This window comes from Populus trichocarpa, chromosome 4, assembly GCF_000002775.5.
Source record: "Populus trichocarpa isolate Nisqually-1 chromosome 4, P.trichocarpa_v4.1, whole genome shotgun sequence".
NCBI lineage: Eukaryota > Viridiplantae > Streptophyta > Magnoliopsida > Malpighiales > Salicaceae > Populus > Populus trichocarpa.
Genome location: NC_037288.2, coordinates 11,948,895 through 11,966,736, shown reverse-complemented (window position 1 = coordinate 11,966,736; position 17,842 = coordinate 11,948,895). Strand labels below are relative to the sequence as shown.

General features: G+C 30.6%; 1 protein-coding gene across 2 annotated transcripts; it reads right to left on the bottom strand.

The window, feature by feature from the left end:
• Positions 1 to 951: 951 nt before the first annotated feature.
• On the bottom strand, positions 952 to 6,062 carry LOC7463048 (serine/threonine-protein kinase PBL34). Of its 2 annotated transcripts, none has more exons than XM_024599990.2 (6): positions 5,562 to 6,062; positions 4,703 to 5,043; positions 4,439 to 4,574; positions 3,148 to 3,287; positions 2,924 to 3,047; positions 952 to 1,901 (listed from the first exon to the last, which is right to left on the bottom strand). In XM_024599990.2, exons 1-6 carry the CDS (start codon positions 5,767 to 5,769, stop codon positions 1,393 to 1,395), a joined length of 1,458 nt encoding a protein of 485 aa, XP_024455758.1. In that variant the 5' UTR covers positions 5,770 to 6,062; the 3' UTR covers positions 952 to 1,392. The 2 variants fall into 2 exon arrangements, with proteins under 2 accessions (XP_024455758.1, XP_002305368.2); XM_002305332.4 differs by having other exon boundaries at positions 3,148 to 3,284.
• Positions 6,063 to 17,842: the final 11,780 nt, after the last annotated feature.

Sequence of the window (17,842 nt, the reverse complement as noted above, 5' to 3'; positions counted from 1 at the left end):
CTATTTTCTATTTTAAATTTTTTTTATTAATTTTATCATTATCATTTTTTTTTTAAACAATCGTTCAAGTTATTTTTAGATTAACTAAATTAATTAGATCCTATCAGAGTAGTTTTTATATAATTTAATTTTAAAATCAGGGGTAGAAAAGAAATCAATTTAGAGATTTTTACATGTCAATTTTATCTTTTTTAAAAAATAAATTCATCTTCAAACTTTTGTAATCAGCTGCGGTGGGTTGCCTTTAGACTGACATATTCAATTGTCATATATATATATTCTCTATTTTTACTTAAAAGAAAAAAGAAAAAAATCGTGACCAATGAATTGATTTCATGACCTAAGCATTTGATCGGATTGTCTATGATTGGGTTTAACAAGTCGACCAGGATGTCTTAATTATTTATAAGTTCATTCCCTTCAAAAGCCTCTTATCTGGAGGCCAGCATTCTTCTCCCCTCACAATTGAACCAAAAGCTTGAGCCATATTCAGTTGGAGCACAAACTTCAACAAAATAATTATTGGAGTCTGAATCCAATGAAGAAATTGTGATGCTCCCTTTCATGGCTCATGGCCATCTCATACCTTTTCTTGCAATAGCTTATCCCCACCTTCAACTCATCATCCGAAGAGCCAACAACGATCACCAAAATGAATTTATTTTTTAAAAAAATCATTGAACGCATTTAAAATATTTCCATATTTGTCAGCACTCAGCAGAGACCAAGAAACATGCTCAAATATTAATAATTTTGCCCATAAAGCAGGTGATTTGCTTCATGCTTCAAAGTGAAACCAAACGAGACCTTTTATATATTTACCTTTACATTATATTTACCTTGTGTTTCCCTCTTCAAGATCCACTTGAATTTCAATTTTCCATCAATTCTGTGATAAAGAAACCTATCTGTGAAAAGAGAAGCAATTAAAGATGGGAAGAGAGTACAGCATCCTATAAATATATATATATATCATTAAATGATGAGTCAGAATTAAATAGCTGCATAAATTTGCCTCACACTTCCCTTCTCATCAATGTACAATCAAGCTTACTAAAATCTCTTCATACCCCTCACCTCCATCGACATCTCAACTTGACTTCAATATCTTTCCAGTCTCCAATTTATGACTTCTTAAGAGTCGACGCATTTGAGAGGTAAGAACAGGGAGTCAAGCAGAATGAACCTCCCCAGATTCGATGCTTACCAACCACACAATGCAGGAGGCTCGTTCCATCAATTTACTGATAGAACATGGTGGATGAAGAACTAAAGACCACCCCTGGCTGCTCCGACAAATGATGGAACAACCCTCGGTGCTATTTCAAACTGCTGAAGCTACTGCCGAAAGGCTGAAACCAGATACAATATAAATGCAATTATAGTGTAGTGCTATGAACTTCTCCCTTTAGGTTTTGGTGACTGCTGAGGCTGGTTATATGGAGAAGCACGCACATCACTTAAGCTCCTCAATGGCTGTCCATTCCTTGTTACAAATCCAGCCTGTGTTCTAGTGCCATTTTTAGCATTCATGTTTGACTTGTTACGATCTGCTTGCATACTTTGAAAGTAATACGAAGAGCTAGCCATATCCTTTAAGTTTGGTAAAGGCTTTAGTGCTTCAACAACTTCACTCATCTGGGGTCTGGCTTTGGGATCACGGCTTAGACACTGGGCAGCCAACTGAATGCCTTTCTGAGCTCCTTTGATTGAGAAATGGCCTTCAAGACGGGGGTCTAATAAGCGGTAGAACCTTCTCTTGTCCCCAAAATGTGGCCTTGCCCATTCCACGAGGTTGTGCTCCCCATTTGGTCTGTTTTTGTCCATGGATCTTCGGCCAGTGAGCATTTCAAGTAAAACTACTCCAAAGCTGTAGACATCACTCTTTGATGTCAAATGTCCTAAACCAATGTGGAAGACATAAGAGTTAAATAAACACAACAGACAAGGATACGTACTGATCAACAAGCAAGACTCCAGCAAAAGACAGCAAGTCGCCAGTTATGAAAATTAGTTCAGTGATAGCGTCCATTATGCAGATTTTGTATGATTGATTCTAGAAATATGGAGTGTCTAATCTTATAATTTGATACCAGGGTGTCTAATCTTATAATTTCAAGAAATACAGAAACACGGGAGTTCAAACTCAATTTGAAACTTAATCCAAATTCCATCTCACATTCTACCTTTCTCGACAAGCTTGAGTCCATATGACTAAAGGCCAGAAGATGGCTGTTTAAATCATACATTGGAACATGTTCTTCCTTTCACTCATATATTACAATGTGGTGGTGTTGTGATAATTATAGCAATAGAATGAAGCCATTATATAAGGTCATCTTTGATTCCAATTGCCAGAAGCTGAAAAAGAATTCCCTAATTATCAGACTAACAAGATTGAGTGGTAACAGACATAGTGAGGACCACGACACTCACTCTCTAGAGTCAATGACATTGGAGGGAGTTCTCTTCTACAGAAAGACAACCCCCCCAGCCTCTCTCAGTGATATAGGATTTGTGGCCTCTTCAAACCCACATGCATCATCATACATTGGAACATGTTCTTCCTTTCACTCATATATTATGATGTGGTGGTGTTGTGATAATTATAGCAATAGAATGAAGCCATTATATAAGGTCATCTTTGATTCCAATTGCCAGATGCTGAAAAAGAAGTCCCTAATTATCATTATTGCTGAGAAAAAGAGAGGAATAGGGAGGTTTTTTTTTTTTCTTTATGTCAATTTCCCAACAAAACCCTAACATAAGGGCTACATTCAAAAATCATATTGTTTAGTATGGAAAATCAGGGAATTTTTAGCTCAGGGGGTATTTTACTATTTAGCCTACAATTATTCATTCAAAGGCATGCATACATCTATGCATAAACACATAGCAAGGAAAAATAAATAGAGCCACTCACCAGTCATCACATATTCTGGGGCAGCATAGCCATAAGTTCCCATAACTCTGGTTGATACATGAGTTTTACCTCCATCAGGAGCATCCTTTGCAAGTCCAAAATCAGAAAGTTTGGCGTTGTAGTCCTAAAATAGTAATGTCTTGTATCAGAATCAGAAAGGGACTGGAAAGAGGAAATGATTAGTGAAGTAATTTTCCAATAGATACACATGTTAAGCCACATACCGCATCTAATAATATATTAGATGTTTTAAAATCACGATATATTACTGGTCTGTCAGCCTCCTCGTGAAGGAAAGCAAGACCTTGTGCAGCACCAAGAGCAATTTTCATCCTGATAGACCAAGGAAGGGGCAAGGACCCTTCTGCACAGAACATGGTTGTTACCAGAGAACATTAAACATCAATTGCTAATGAATATCTTAAGCAAGAAGAGCATAAGAGAAAGGAGAATATGTGTAGATTTAGGGAGCTCTTAAATCATTTGCTGAAAGAAAGATAACATCTGAAGTAGGTTTTTAATAGGCAGACTTTCGAAGTGGTTAGATCATAGATGAGCAATAATTCCTGGTTACCTTTTACTTAATTGAAAAAAAAAGGTTACAAACCATGTTAATAAATGGAAAAAACCAATGAAGCCACTATATAAATCCCTTGAACATTCAAAATCTTCTGAAACCTATTTCTACATGATACGTCAATGGATCCTTCTTCCAAAGTGGTAGTGATGTGCTCCATCTAGAGGAATATGTTGCCACTAGCTGATAAGTTTCACAGAAATGAAGTACGCCCAATGGCAGACTCCTACAATTCAAGACTACGTAAAGTCAATACTAATTCCTAAACTTAAATCAACTTTTACCAAACGTGAAATCTATCTACCTGACTAGAATGCAATAAACAATATTACAGTGATGTTGGTTCTTAGGCAGAGCCATAGACACTGCTTCAGACAGTTGGACCTATTGCTCATTTGGCCAAGAAAAAAACCACTAAACTGGGAAATTAATATACAGATACCAGTGCAAGTGATGGCCTAATAGTTATTTACCTTCAAGTGGGACTGATGCACATCTAAAAGATGCTAATCTCAGTGCAAGTGATGGCCTAATAGTTATTTACTTTCAAGTGGACTGATGCACATCTAAAGGATGCTAATCTCCAAAGTTCTACAACATTGTGTCAATAAAATTTGAAGGCTCTAAGATTTGTGGAATAAGTATTGGAAAAGCACATCACGTACATAGCAAGAACCTTGACACTTTCTAAAAGACTTCAAATGTATAAGCTAATTTATGTGCATCGGAGATCCTCATTTCTGTGGTAAAATAAGCATATCATGAATGTATTATGTTTGAAACATTAGGTGTGTCAACATAAGAAAGGTATTGGTTTTATGTGCATAGAAAATCATGGTAACATACACTAATTTTGGCACAAAGAAAAATTTTTTGATAAGCAATTACATCTGGGATAAATTAGGAAAATTCTAGCCTACAGCTTTGCAGTTACATACTTCTGAAGAGGTGATTCTCCAAACTTCCTCTAGGCATGAACTCATACACCAGCAACCTTTGATCATCTTCAATGCAGTAACCAACCAATTTCACCAAGTTTTTATGCAGAAGGTTCCCAAGAAAACTAACTTCAGCCTGAAATATTGTGAAAAAACATGACTAATAATATAAAGTAAGAGAATCATCTTCTATTTTTCCAAGAACAAAAATCATCTAGCATTTGAAAGACCAAGATAGAAGTGACAAATAGAGAGAGATCATACAAGCCACTCTTTATGACCCTGAAGTCCATCATGGTTGAGGGTTTTGACTGCAACGGTAAGCCCAGTGCCAGGTTTCACAGGAGCAGTTCCATTCTCCTCAATCCAACCTTTGAAGACACACCCAAACCCACCCTCCCCAAGAAGACTCTCAGGCCTAAAGTTTCTAGTTGCTAATTTAAGGTCATTAAATGTAAATTTTCGGAGCTGAGAAGCAAGCTTCAATTCCTCACTGAATGTTGGAAGTGAGGATGCACTCTCTGCATTGCTAGTCGTGGTAGTAGAAGACATAGCTGGAACAATAGGTTGGTCTTTGTTCTTCTCGTTTTTAGATTTACTTGGCACTGAAAATCAAAGTAATGGGCAATTACTTGCTATTATTCAAATCCAGAAGTATATTTGTCTCTTAATATTTATAGATAACAACTTATTAACAACGTTTCTCACAAGAACTAATTGGAAAGGTGACAAATTTCTGAATTTTAATCTAGTTCATTGAAGAACTAGTTGCAGTCATGTTATTCGATGCATGGATAATATGGTAACTGATCACGATAGACCTATTAATCAAGGAACAACATGCCACACCAAAATCATCATGAGATGACAATCTTCAAAAAGGGTCCATCAATTTGAACACGCCCTTTAATTAACGGTACTAACTAAAAGGATAAAAATTCGGGAACACTTTTAACTCGCTTTTTCTTAATTTGCCTTGAACCAAATCAACATAACATTAAAAAATTAAGAAAAAAACTATCGAAAGCAATATCCACACAAGCCTATAGACATATAGTTCTGCATAAAATATCAGTTGATCAAAACATTACAGAAAAAAAACAAACAACAGAGAGATGTTTACCATAGTGAGTTGAGATGCCACTTAAAGAGCTATCAACTTTTGATCTTGAAGGCATGCAGCTTCCCGTCGACCTGAATTTAAACCAACATCCAATATCCTCCTCGTCCTTTTCATTTCCTTGATTTTTCTTATTTTTCTTGCTCTTTGATTTCTCCTTAAAATTCTTTACCTTTACTGAATCTGGACTCAAACCCATCTTCATCTTCATAAATATAAACACTTAATCAAAAGTTGTCAAATTAATCATAACAGAGAAAACCCATTTCAAAGATACAAACTTTAAATCATCAAAACCATCAACAATAGAAAAACAAGTGACTATGAGAGGAAATCAGTGATGCCCAGTTGTGAAGTTTAGTCAAAAGGAGTTTTGAGAGAGAGAGAGTCAGACAGAGACGCGCTTGAGAAAGAGGGAAAGTGTTCAACATAGGGCAGTTTGGGCAGTTTGAAACAGCAAGCAAGGCAGCTTGGGCAAGAGAGAGGAAAGGAGTGGTCATAACAGTAACCTTGGCATTTTCCATTTTCCAGGCAACAAATAGAGGTAATAGTAACTCAATCCCTTTAGTTTAACATAACTAATAAATTAATCCTCATTGTTTGAGAACTTATATGTTTAATTCTTAGATTTTTAATCCGTTTACATGTAGGAGTGTTTGTTTTAGAGGTGGAGGTTGAGTTTTGTGTGTAGAACCCACAAAAAAGCTGAAATAAGCAATTGTTATCACATGTTTTTAATTTAATTTTATATATTTTTTAAATCTATTTTTTTTTAAACTGCAATTAAAAGTGTTTTTCTTAAACTTATTTTTTAAAAAATCTTAACTGCAAAGCTACATTACTAAGGGGTTTGGTATTTAATAACAATTATTTTTCAAAATGTTTTTTGCTTTGAAATATATCAAAATTAAAAAATATGTATATTTTTTATATCAGCATGTCAAAATGATCTAAATACATCAAAAAATTAATTTAAAAAATTAATTTTTAAAAAAATTATGGTTCAACCACTAAAACAAACATTGTGTGATTTTCTCTGAGAACCGTTAGCAATAATCATTTATAGAAACTAATTAATTAATCTCTATAAACTACAAATATTAAGATACCCCTACATAAATGAAGCACCAATGACTTTTTTTTTTTTTTAATAGAGTGAGATTTTGGTTGTGATAAGTTATAATTAATTATTTTTATTTAAAGAAATTAGTAATTTAGTCCCTATAGTTAATAAACTGTAAATTAATCCATTAATATTAATATTTATTTATATCCACTTCTGGGTGGTGGATGTATGAAGAGAAAGAGAAATGATGAGGGGCTAGGAAGGAAGTTTATTGCAGGAACCCGGTAGTGATTGAAGAAATGTCATTAATTTCTTATTAGTTTTTGAAAGGCTGAAGAATCGAGTTATTATTTGCCAAACTATAGGAACTAAATCATTGAGGAATAAAGTATAATTAACTTTTTTTTTCTTTTCTTAACAGTTGCTACTAAGTTTGGGATTTTACTAGATTGGTGTTCCCTGCCATACCGCGAGCTAAACTAAATTTTTTTAATTTATAAAAAAATGTTTTGATGACAGTAATGCTTTTAAAGAAGTAAAAAAGCTTTTACGTTAAATTAAACCTTGATTAATTTAATAATTTAATAAAAATAAATAAATAAATAATAACAACAAGAAATAAACAAAATGATATAAAATATTAAAGGATATAATTGAAAGGATAATGTAATTAAGAGAATGATTAGAAAAGAAACTTAATAATCATTTTGGTAGCAAATAGTTGTCACATAAATTTTACAAGAGTCTATATTATTGCAAATTTACTAAGACAAATATGAATTCTCTCGTCAGTATAATAGAATATCAGGTAACGACCATTGTCACTCCTTCAAGAACGAACTCGTATTCAATTCAACTTTTTTTCACATGCATATCCTATTTATTAGCTTTGGAAACATTATATGTCTTTCATTTGCAGAAAAAAATAAGCTCACCCTAAATATCAACCCTTACCAAGATCAATAAGAAGCAAATACGAGAGTTCAACTTGGACAAAAGTAAGATAACTTCCTGAGAAATGAGATGGTCAGTTAATTGATTTGATAAGACAAATTATTCATTATGAAAGGAAGCCCCATACATGGAAGCCAATACTAAGAAGCTCCTAATGAATATGTCTCTTTGTCTTCTTTCACACCTTCATCAAAAGATTGTTTCTTATATTTATTTGGTTAATCAAAGTTTGTAAATTATTGCCTTTAACGTCTTGAGTTCTTCAAAGATTTATGTTGTCTTACCTTAAAATTCATTGTGATTTGCTACAAACCAATTACATCAAACATCTTCACCTTTGTCTAAAGCCACTCAATTAAAAATCACAAGAATCTCAAAATATCAAGTTGGTAAGCTGATGAGAAAGAGACAAGTTAAGTTTGTGAAAAATAAGGTCATAAATCACATTGTCACCGAATCATCTTCAGCATAACAAGTGGTTGGTAAATATTGATGAGACACATATATTGACGGGGAAGCTGATCTAAGAAAGGTTTTGCATTGTCAATTATTTTGTTATAGAACTTTGTTATTCTGCATTTTTGTTTTAGATTGCTTCTCATCTTTTTAGTGAAACATGTCTTTTCCATCTTTTTGTTATTTTGAAATCGAAAGATGTTTTTTTATGAAAGTAATTACTTGACATTGTATTGTTGTCCACAATTGAATAAATATAATGGTAGAAATGATTAAATCCCAAGACGTGTTATGCAAAACACTGAGAGGCTACCCTTTTGAAATTGTAATAACCCACAAAATTACAAATATTTTCAACATATTATTCATTCGTAATTGATACAAATGAGGGTAATTTTTTTTTAAAAAAAATATCATGGTCCTTTATATAAGATCTAACATAAACAATTCTTGAATTCTATTTTTAACTTTTTAGAATTGTGCATTGTCATTTCAATAACCCAACATTTTAAAGCATATATATATATATATATATATATATATATATATATATATATATGATAGTACTGTAAAAAGAAAAGATACATATTTATTATGTTCATGATATGAAGTTTACAAACACACCATAATTTACATATCATAAATTCAGATATTTACGTCATAAAATTTTACAAAATATAAGTTGTTTGTTCTTACTACCACTTAGATTATTACATGATTTTTTTACAATGTGCATACTATAATATTGCTAGACGTCATGGTCATGAGATAGTCTTGTTACAATTAACTTGATGTAAGTGTATAAACATTAATTATGGTACAAAAGAGTAATAAAGCATATAGTCACGATTAAGATTAATATTTAACAAAGTAAATTCACATTAATCATTTTCTACCAAGTCTACTTTAAATACATTCATTCATATCTTCATTTAACAATAATTCTCGTCACTTTATTTCAATCTATGTCCAACAATCAACCAATTTTATATATTATAATTTAGGAATTAACATATGGAGAATCCTTCATTATGAAGATGGTTCATCTTTGACCATAATCAATTAATACAATTTCACATGATTTCTGGTCAATAATAATATGTTATAATTGTCCTTTCATTATATCGATAAATACCATCAACTGAGGCTATTCTAAGTATTTACTTCCGGTTGTCATAACATGAACACCATTAACCAAAGCCAATCTCATCATTTGTTCTATCTATTCAATATGGATACCACTAGCCAAAACTAATCTTATCATTTTTTTCTTGGCTATCCAACATTGGTACCATTAGCCAAAGCTAATCTTACCATTTGTTTCCGGCTATTCAATATGGATTCCATTAACCAAAGTTAATCTTATAATTTGTTCTCAGCTATCCAATATGGATTCCATTAGCCAAAGTTAATTTCATCATTCATTCTTGGTTGTCCTGACATGAATACTATTAACCAAGGTCATTTCATTATTTATTCTTGGATATCCCAATTACGAATATCCTTAGACGAAGTTAATCTTTATATTCTTTATTACTCATGGTTAATCAAATAACATAATTCAGACAATAATATATTATTAAAAATACACCTTATGAATTTAATAAAATTAGATGAAGGTGAAAATCACCTACCTGCTCCCCTTGTAGTGTGTCATTGCTCGATTAAAGATTTGATTCCTTTTGTACATCTTGATCCATAAAAGGCTATTAATTAATATATTATCTCTAAGCATCATCAAAGATTATTTTCACACACACACACACACACACACACACACACATATATATATATATATATATATATATGCGTACACTCGCACACATGTAAATATATTTATATGTGTGTGTATTATTCATATTTTTGCATGGTAACAATATTATAATAAAGCATTCATTTCAACTATATTGAAAATCACCAATGAAAACTAAGTCATTACAACACTGAAAATACTCAATGGAAACTGAGTCTTTACAACACTGAAAATTGGCAAAAGAAACTAAGTCATTGTGACACTGAAAGTCATTAATGAAAACTGAGTTATTATGACATTAGAAACAATAAATGAAAACTGAGTTATTATGACACTAAAAATATCAATGAAAACTGAGTTATTATGACACTAAAAATTGTCAATGAAAATTGAGTCATTACGACATTGAAAATCATCAATAAAAACTAAATCATTAAGGTATTTCTTTTCCCAAGTTCATGCTTAAAATCCAATAACCTATTTTATGGACATTGACCACATCACAATTCATTTCCAAAAGAATATAAAGTAAAATTAACATTTAATATCTCCAATTTATTACAATTTCACCCAATCCTCGAATATTGTTAAGGAGGATCCATTAATTATCATTATATTCATGAAGACCCTTCTTTTCTATTTTCTTCCAAGATGGCTGAAACCTATGTTCTTTATCTACTAAGCATACTTTTGTGTTTTTCAGTATAATATCATCAAATTCTCTTATATTATAACATGACATAATGTGTTCTATATATTTTAATTTATGTAATTTTGCTAGACATTTTTAAGGATCATGTTTACTTCCATAATTTCATTTAATTTATCACAATGTTGCTAAGTAGTATTCAATCAATTCAAGTATTTACATTTCAAGGATTTTCTTTCCTAAATCTTCACGGTGGCCGAAACATAGGCCATTATTTCCATGTGTTCATTTCATCATTCACAGTCATTTCTAATTCAAATCATTAAACACAAACTAATAACTATTCTCACATTATGTATAAACTCAATTTGTATTATCTTGTTTGTTTATTTAAAGATGTTCATCATACAAGGATGTTTTCTTCCATTTTTTTCTCTTGCCCTAATATATTGTCTCAATTCTTTCATTTATGTAAATCATCACTTTCATTCCAAATATGTCTATGTTAATATGAAATAATCATATATCAATACTATATGCTTATAATTAAATAAGTTCTACAATTCATGATATAAAACAAGAATATTAACACTTTTAAATATTTTGTTTCAACCTAGGTACTTCATTTAAAATACTTATCAAAGTCACTAATTGATAAATTATATCCTTCAATTATATTCTCTCTTCACTTCTTCAATAGGCCGACCTTAACTAGGGTTTTGTCTTTAACATATTTCAATTTTTTTTGTTATAGAATCTGAAAATGTCCTCTTCTTATCTCAATTTTCTAATCTCTTCATTTGGTCTTTCACAATCATGAGGTATAAGAACCTTAGGTTACCTCATTTGGGGTTTTCCTCCAATATCATTCTAATAAATTCAAAACAAAAAATGCAAGAGCAAAAGTTATCCTTACCACACGAAATTAAACAGAATTTGAGGGAGTGTTTTGGTGATTTTCTTCTTCTTCTTTTTGGTTTTTCCTTCCTCCTTCACTATTATTCCTACTGGCCTTTTCTCTCTCTTACCACTTCAATGTTTTTGGTTTTTCACCTCACCTCTATTCTTCTTTCACTCAAGTATCTTGTATGAGTGACATGCAAGGAATTTCTTTGGTCGAACTTGTAAGAGAAGGGGTTGCTATAGCTGTTTCAGTCGACCATGGGAGAGAAGTAAAGTCACTTTTCTCTCTCCCAATGTATTTATAACCCCTCTTAAATGAGGATAGGCCATTTTTAGATTTTGTATTTTTTATCCTAGTGTTTTTTTTTTAAGTTATACATTGGTTGGTTCCCTCATGTTTTTTCCGGGTGGGTATCAGGTCAATTTTGTTTTTTTAATAACTATATGTACTGCTATAACTCAATTTAACTTAATTTTTCTAACAAGTATACAGAAACTCATAAAATTGACCCGTATGACTGATCTCATAGCTCTATTTAAAATATTTTAACCATATTAGTTTGTAAAAATCCTCTTTGCCAAAATAATCCTGAAAATTAATTTTTCCTTTTGAATTAAAAAAATAATTTGATGTTTGCTTAAAAAAGTTTTTAGACACCCTTTTTTAAGGTGGCAAACAAATTATTCAAGCAATTTCCATTTTGAGGTGAACAAAGAATTTTAAACCTAGACATGAAAAATGAAAAACTCAAGTCCCATGTCTTTTGGGCTATATTTTTAGTTGTATGCATAATCACATGTAATTTGTTTGCTAGTCATTGATTCATAAAAACTCAAAGTCTTTATGCAAAAGTTCCAAAATCATTATACCAGACGAGGATAAAATTTATCAATTCTAATTACTTGTTCTTGAAATGATGAAAGATCATCTTTGTTATCACTTCATGTTTTAAAAATATATCCCTTGTGGTCCCTATTTGAGCTTGAATAAGTTTTTCTTTGTAAAAACCCTGAATATGATCACACCCCATACTAGGGGGAAATGAAAATTCCAATGATCAAGAATTGATACTAACTAGGATCACACCTCACATTGGAGGACAAATGGAAATTCCAAAAGTCAAATATCGATCTTAATTAAGATTATACCCCCATACTGAGGGGCAAGCAAAAAATTAAAGATCAAAAGCTAAAAAGAGGTTATGAAAAAGCCAAAGAGCACGAGAAATTAGAATGTTGGGGCATACCCAAATGGAAGAAACAAAAAATGATCAAGTCAAGATCAAAACAAAATAAGGATGCCTGCTAAAAGAAACAAAAAGGTAAATTAAAGAAACATGATAAAATAAAAGAAAGACATTATGGTAGTGATCCTAAGTCTTTAGAACCTTGAAACACTCTTTGAGCCTAAAAATCCTTTTCTTTCTTTACAAAAAGCTTTAACTTGCATTATGTGCCTTTTAAAAACTCTTTCTAATCAAGCAAGCAAGCAACTAAAAGAATTTTTTCACAAGAATCATGACATTGCAAACAAAGCTACTCGTTATTATTTATGCTTATAAAATAAGTGCAAAGAAAGAGAATTTTTTTTTCAAACAAAACCTCGAGATTTTACTCGAGTCTCTTGCTTCGAAACCTAAAAGAACAGAAGGTCACCTCATCATGTACCTTCACCAATTTCATTCTTACCTAAATAAAGGATCAAATTCTCTTTTTTTCCTAAAGATTAAATCCCTTAGGAATTGTAAGAAATTCAAAACATTTTTTTTAAGCTTACATCGAATAAATTTCTATCTTCAAAAATGCAAAAAATCATTTGAGCCATGGATAACCCAATTTTGAGCTAACACTTTCTCTCAAACTTTACCCTGACAATTCTCAACCAAAAAACACATAAAAGATGCATCTTAGTGTTGAATGACATGTTTTGGGGTTACAATCAAAGAAACACTTTCAAATTTACATCTCATAATTTCTTTATAATAATTAGACTTGAATGGATTTATATCCTTGAAATTTATGAGTTGATTCCAAAAAAAAAAAACAATTTTCAAACAAAAGAAGTCATTGACACTTCTTATGAGTTGTCCTTGAAAACTTAAGCAATTGAAGGGCAACACAGTGGATCCTAAGAGGGATAACCGATGATATCCAAATCAGCTGAAGGGAAAAAAGCTATTGTGATAACAATAATCAAATGATGATTTAGCAAAATCCATTAAAGTTATGAATGACATCTGATAATAAAAAGTGCTTCTTAATGATAATTGGCAGAATTAGCACAACTAGATCAGATGATGGAAACTTTGCTCAAAGACAATAGACTACTTGGTGAACTCCAGCAGTATTTGAGAGTAACGCTGCACTTGAGGGGCATCTTGATGGCCACAAATATGATTTACCCTTTTGAAGGATGATTATGATACATGAAAACTTTTATCACATGAATGCATCAGTTATGGGTAATTTGCAATAATCATCGACAATAAATAATTTGATAAACTCCTTTAGATAAGTAAGAATAATAAAAGGTTATTTTTCTATCAAAATAAAAAGAGTGGGTAATGGTGTAAGAATACCATAAATTGAGGTTCTTTGTTGTTGTGATGTCGCAGTCACACAAATTAATTCCCTAACTTAAACAAATAAGATAGTATAGAGCAAGAAAATGATCGATCCCATGAGGAAGGTTTAGTTCAGGTCTTTATGCTAAATGCTTCAAAATTAGGGGTTTTGAGGTTATCTAGGCTATACTATGGTAAACAAAATAAAGTAATCAAACTAATTAAATACACTGAAACTTATTAAGAGAAAAACATTGGTCTCAAGTAAACATCCACCTATGAAAATCAAAACTGATCATTGAAATGATACATCAATTTATATTCTCAATATTTATCTTTCTTTAATATTAGTCAATTAACCAATCTGCAGTGTAACTAATCCTAACCATTAAACAACCACAATGTCTACACTAGTAATTTAATTCAATGGCAACCTTAAGAACTAGATAGGTATATAAATCTAGACTACATAATTATTTGCAGTCTATGTTTGATTTAATTGAATGTTTTCCCTAAAATTAACAACATAAATCCGCCATAATTATTAAACTTGGTCACTTCACAAGTTTAAATATCACAACCCCGGGTTTGATAGCAAATGTAGCAGTAGATTGGTTTAGAATAATAACTTAGAGTTCGCTCTAACAATCAAACTAAACAATAATATGAAATAAGCATCGGAAAACATTCATACTCATCATATAAATTGAAAAGAAAAGATAGAATAGATCTCACCATTTTTGAAATCTGAAAGTTTTTGTATCCTTTCAACCAAGAAAAATAACTTAGTCTTGTATGTCTATCAAAAAACTAATGAAAGAGAAAAGATGAAAATATAATTTCAGGTATAAGAGAAAAAGGTGAGAGTTTCTTTCTCTTTTTGGTCGTACCTTTTTTCTTTCTTTCTTTCTTTTTATTTGATAGAAAACCCTAATCCCTACACCCCTCCAATCCATTTGTATCTTCTAAAATAATAATAGTCCCTTTTCAAAGTAGACAATCTAGATTTAAGTAGTACAATAACTACTTTCCTAAAAAAAAAAATAGTCTTGTATAAAATCTTTAACCTTTGACTTTGGACTTAGAGAACTTAAACTGCTCTAATAAAGACCTTTTCCATATGAAGAAATAATTTTCATGTCAGTTTGGATACTTGGGAAGTAAGTTGGATTTATTTCTTCACAAAACCTGCATGCTGGCAAAATTTATGGGTTGTCTTAGAAAAAGTTTAAGTATACAAGTCTTGAAAATTTACATGTTCAATTAAATTGATTTTGTTAGGTTAAGTTGGAAAATTGAATTTCATTGATATGTATTAATATGAAGAAAATATAAATTTGATGTGTTTGAGCATAATTGGATAGATTGAGAATATGGAAAATATAAGGAAGTGTGTATGTTTGAAATTTGAATTGGATATGTAAAAGTGGAAAATTGTATATTAAATATTAATTATTGGTTTATGATTTATGATTTATTGGACATTAATTTATAAAGTTTGATGGTGTCGAATTCTTGAGTGAGGATTTAATTTGATGACATAAATATTGGGCATTAATTTATTGAACACAACCGCAACGAAAATAGTCTATGTATATATTGTAATTAACTGCAACGATGGAAACTAGTATTTGATTATGTACATCCACACTAGTGGGGTGTTTATATATAATTACGAACAACCACAACGGTGAATATCCACCTATAAATTATAAATGATTATAACATTATAAAGAATTGTATGAATCTTAAATAGATCAAAATAGTAAAAATGTTAAAGATACTTAGTCGGTCGTGTAACAGGATTAAAGTTATGGTATTGATTACTTAGTCAGTCTTGAAACGGGACTAAGATTATGGTAAAGATACTTAGTCGGTCATGTAACGGGACTAAGGTTATGATAAAAATACTTAGTCGGCCATATAATGGGATTAAGGTAGTATTGATTACTTAGTCGGCCATGTAACAGGAAGAAAGTTATGGTGAAGATACTTAGTCGGATGTCAATCAAGGATAAAATTATGGTATTGATTACTTAGTTGATCATGTAACGAGACTAAGGTTATGGTGTTGATTACTTAATTAGCCATGTAACGAAACAAAGGTTATGAAATTGAATACTTAGTCGACCATGTGGATGGTGACTAAGATTATTGATATGATCAAATACATGGATAAGTCAACTAGGTGGATAAAGGGCTATTGTTAAAATAAATGTTAAGTAAGAAATACATCTATGGGGCCGGGAAGAATGATTTGAACAAAAATTTTATTTCATGAGAGGAATGTAATATTATGCAAAGTAAATGAACCACAACAATGATGTATAGTATATACAAAAAAGGAGAATTTACTACAATGGTGGAATTTAATACATGAAATAGAAATAAAGCCTAGCAAAGAGAGTTTGATTAAATTGACTATAATGATGGAGTTTAGTATGTAAAATTCATTCGGTCACAATGATAGCCCTAGACAGAAGAAATATCTAAAATGAAAAAGAATATTTGATAGTGTCTAAATAGGCCAATGGAATAATTATGAATAAAAAAAATACATATATGGACTATAAATAGGCCAATGGAATAATTGTGAATAAACTATAGATGGACCACAAATGGGCCAAATGAATATGGTGTACGAAGAATATATAAATGTGCCATAAATGAGAAAAATAAATATTAAATATGAAAATATATAGATAAATCATAAGATGACATAATGAGTAATCGAGGATGAAAATTAGATGAATGAGTCATGAATAAGCATGACAAATGAGCTATGAATGAGCATGAGTAATAATGGATAACGAAAAATAATATGAGTGAAGTTTGATTAAGATATTATATGTGGAGATTGAAAAGACAAGAGATGTCAAAATAATCAAATAAAAGTAAATGGGTTGGAAACAACACTATGTGTAATTAAATGAATGTAAATGATTTATATACATTGAAATAATTGAAACCAAGTATGAATTGAGATAATGACCCCAAATATTAAGGGTGTTATAATGGATTGGTGATGTTAATATCGAAGTCAAAATATGATAAAGAGTAAATAAAAGGGAGATAAAATTCTAAATTATTTTGGACTATGAACTAAAAGTATTGGTAATAATATCATGGAAGTCGTCGAACTAAAATGTAAATAATGATTGTAATGGAAATCATGGGATCAATATGAAATTTGATGAAAGAATACTTTTGTTATATTATTTATAGAGTTGATAAGTGGTCAATTAAAAAGAATATTTATACATTGAAAATCTTATTTTTATTCCTACGTGTTCTACAATTGTTTTTCTATTCATTTAAGGTATCTTGAAATTGCATATAAAATTTTGAAGATTAATTTATTTTTGGGGAAAAAAATATAATATCAGTTAAAATTATAAAATAAATTATTGTATGTCTAAGCCAACAATAATGTATAAATTAGAAAAAAAAATAAAAAGTTGAATACATGTTATGGAAATTATGTACCAATAGGCGTTGAACTTACACTCGACACCCCTAAAAAATTAGATGTTGGCACGCTCAATACCCCTAATTAATTAGGTCCACACATAGTATATAAATCCAATTAATTTATTTTGGGCCTGTTTTAAATCTGGTTTTTAGATGGTTTTTTGAATTTATTAAATTTGGACCATCAATATATAAATAGAAGATAACAAAACTTATATATTTATAAAGATTGCTTTAATTTGGTTTTAAATTTATTTTTATTAAATAATCCTCTTTATTTTCAAATGAATAAACATATTCTTTGTTTTCTATTTATTTATTTTCAGGTTAAAGAATCTAAATCTTAACATAGTTTCATAAGAAAATTAAGAAGAAAGAATTAAATTAATATAATTAAAACATGTTTTACAAAATGAAAAAAAAAAGAAAAAAAAAGAACATGTAACTAAAATGAAAAGATGAAATAAA

Bases quoted from the DNA above. Each gene is read 5' to 3' on its own strand.
- LOC7463048 (XM_024599990.2), bottom strand. From the start codon at position 5,769: ATGAAGATGAAGATGGGTTTGAGTCCAGATTCAGTAAAGGTAAAGAAT. The intron at 3,288-4,438 runs GTATGTAACTGC...TGTTCTGTGCAG, and splicing joins GGAGAATCACCTCTTCAGAA to AAGGGTCCTTGCCCCTTCCT. The intron at 3,048-3,147 runs GTATGTGGCTTA...TTACTATTTTAG, and splicing joins CTAATATATTATTAGATGCG to GACTACAACGCCAAACTTTC.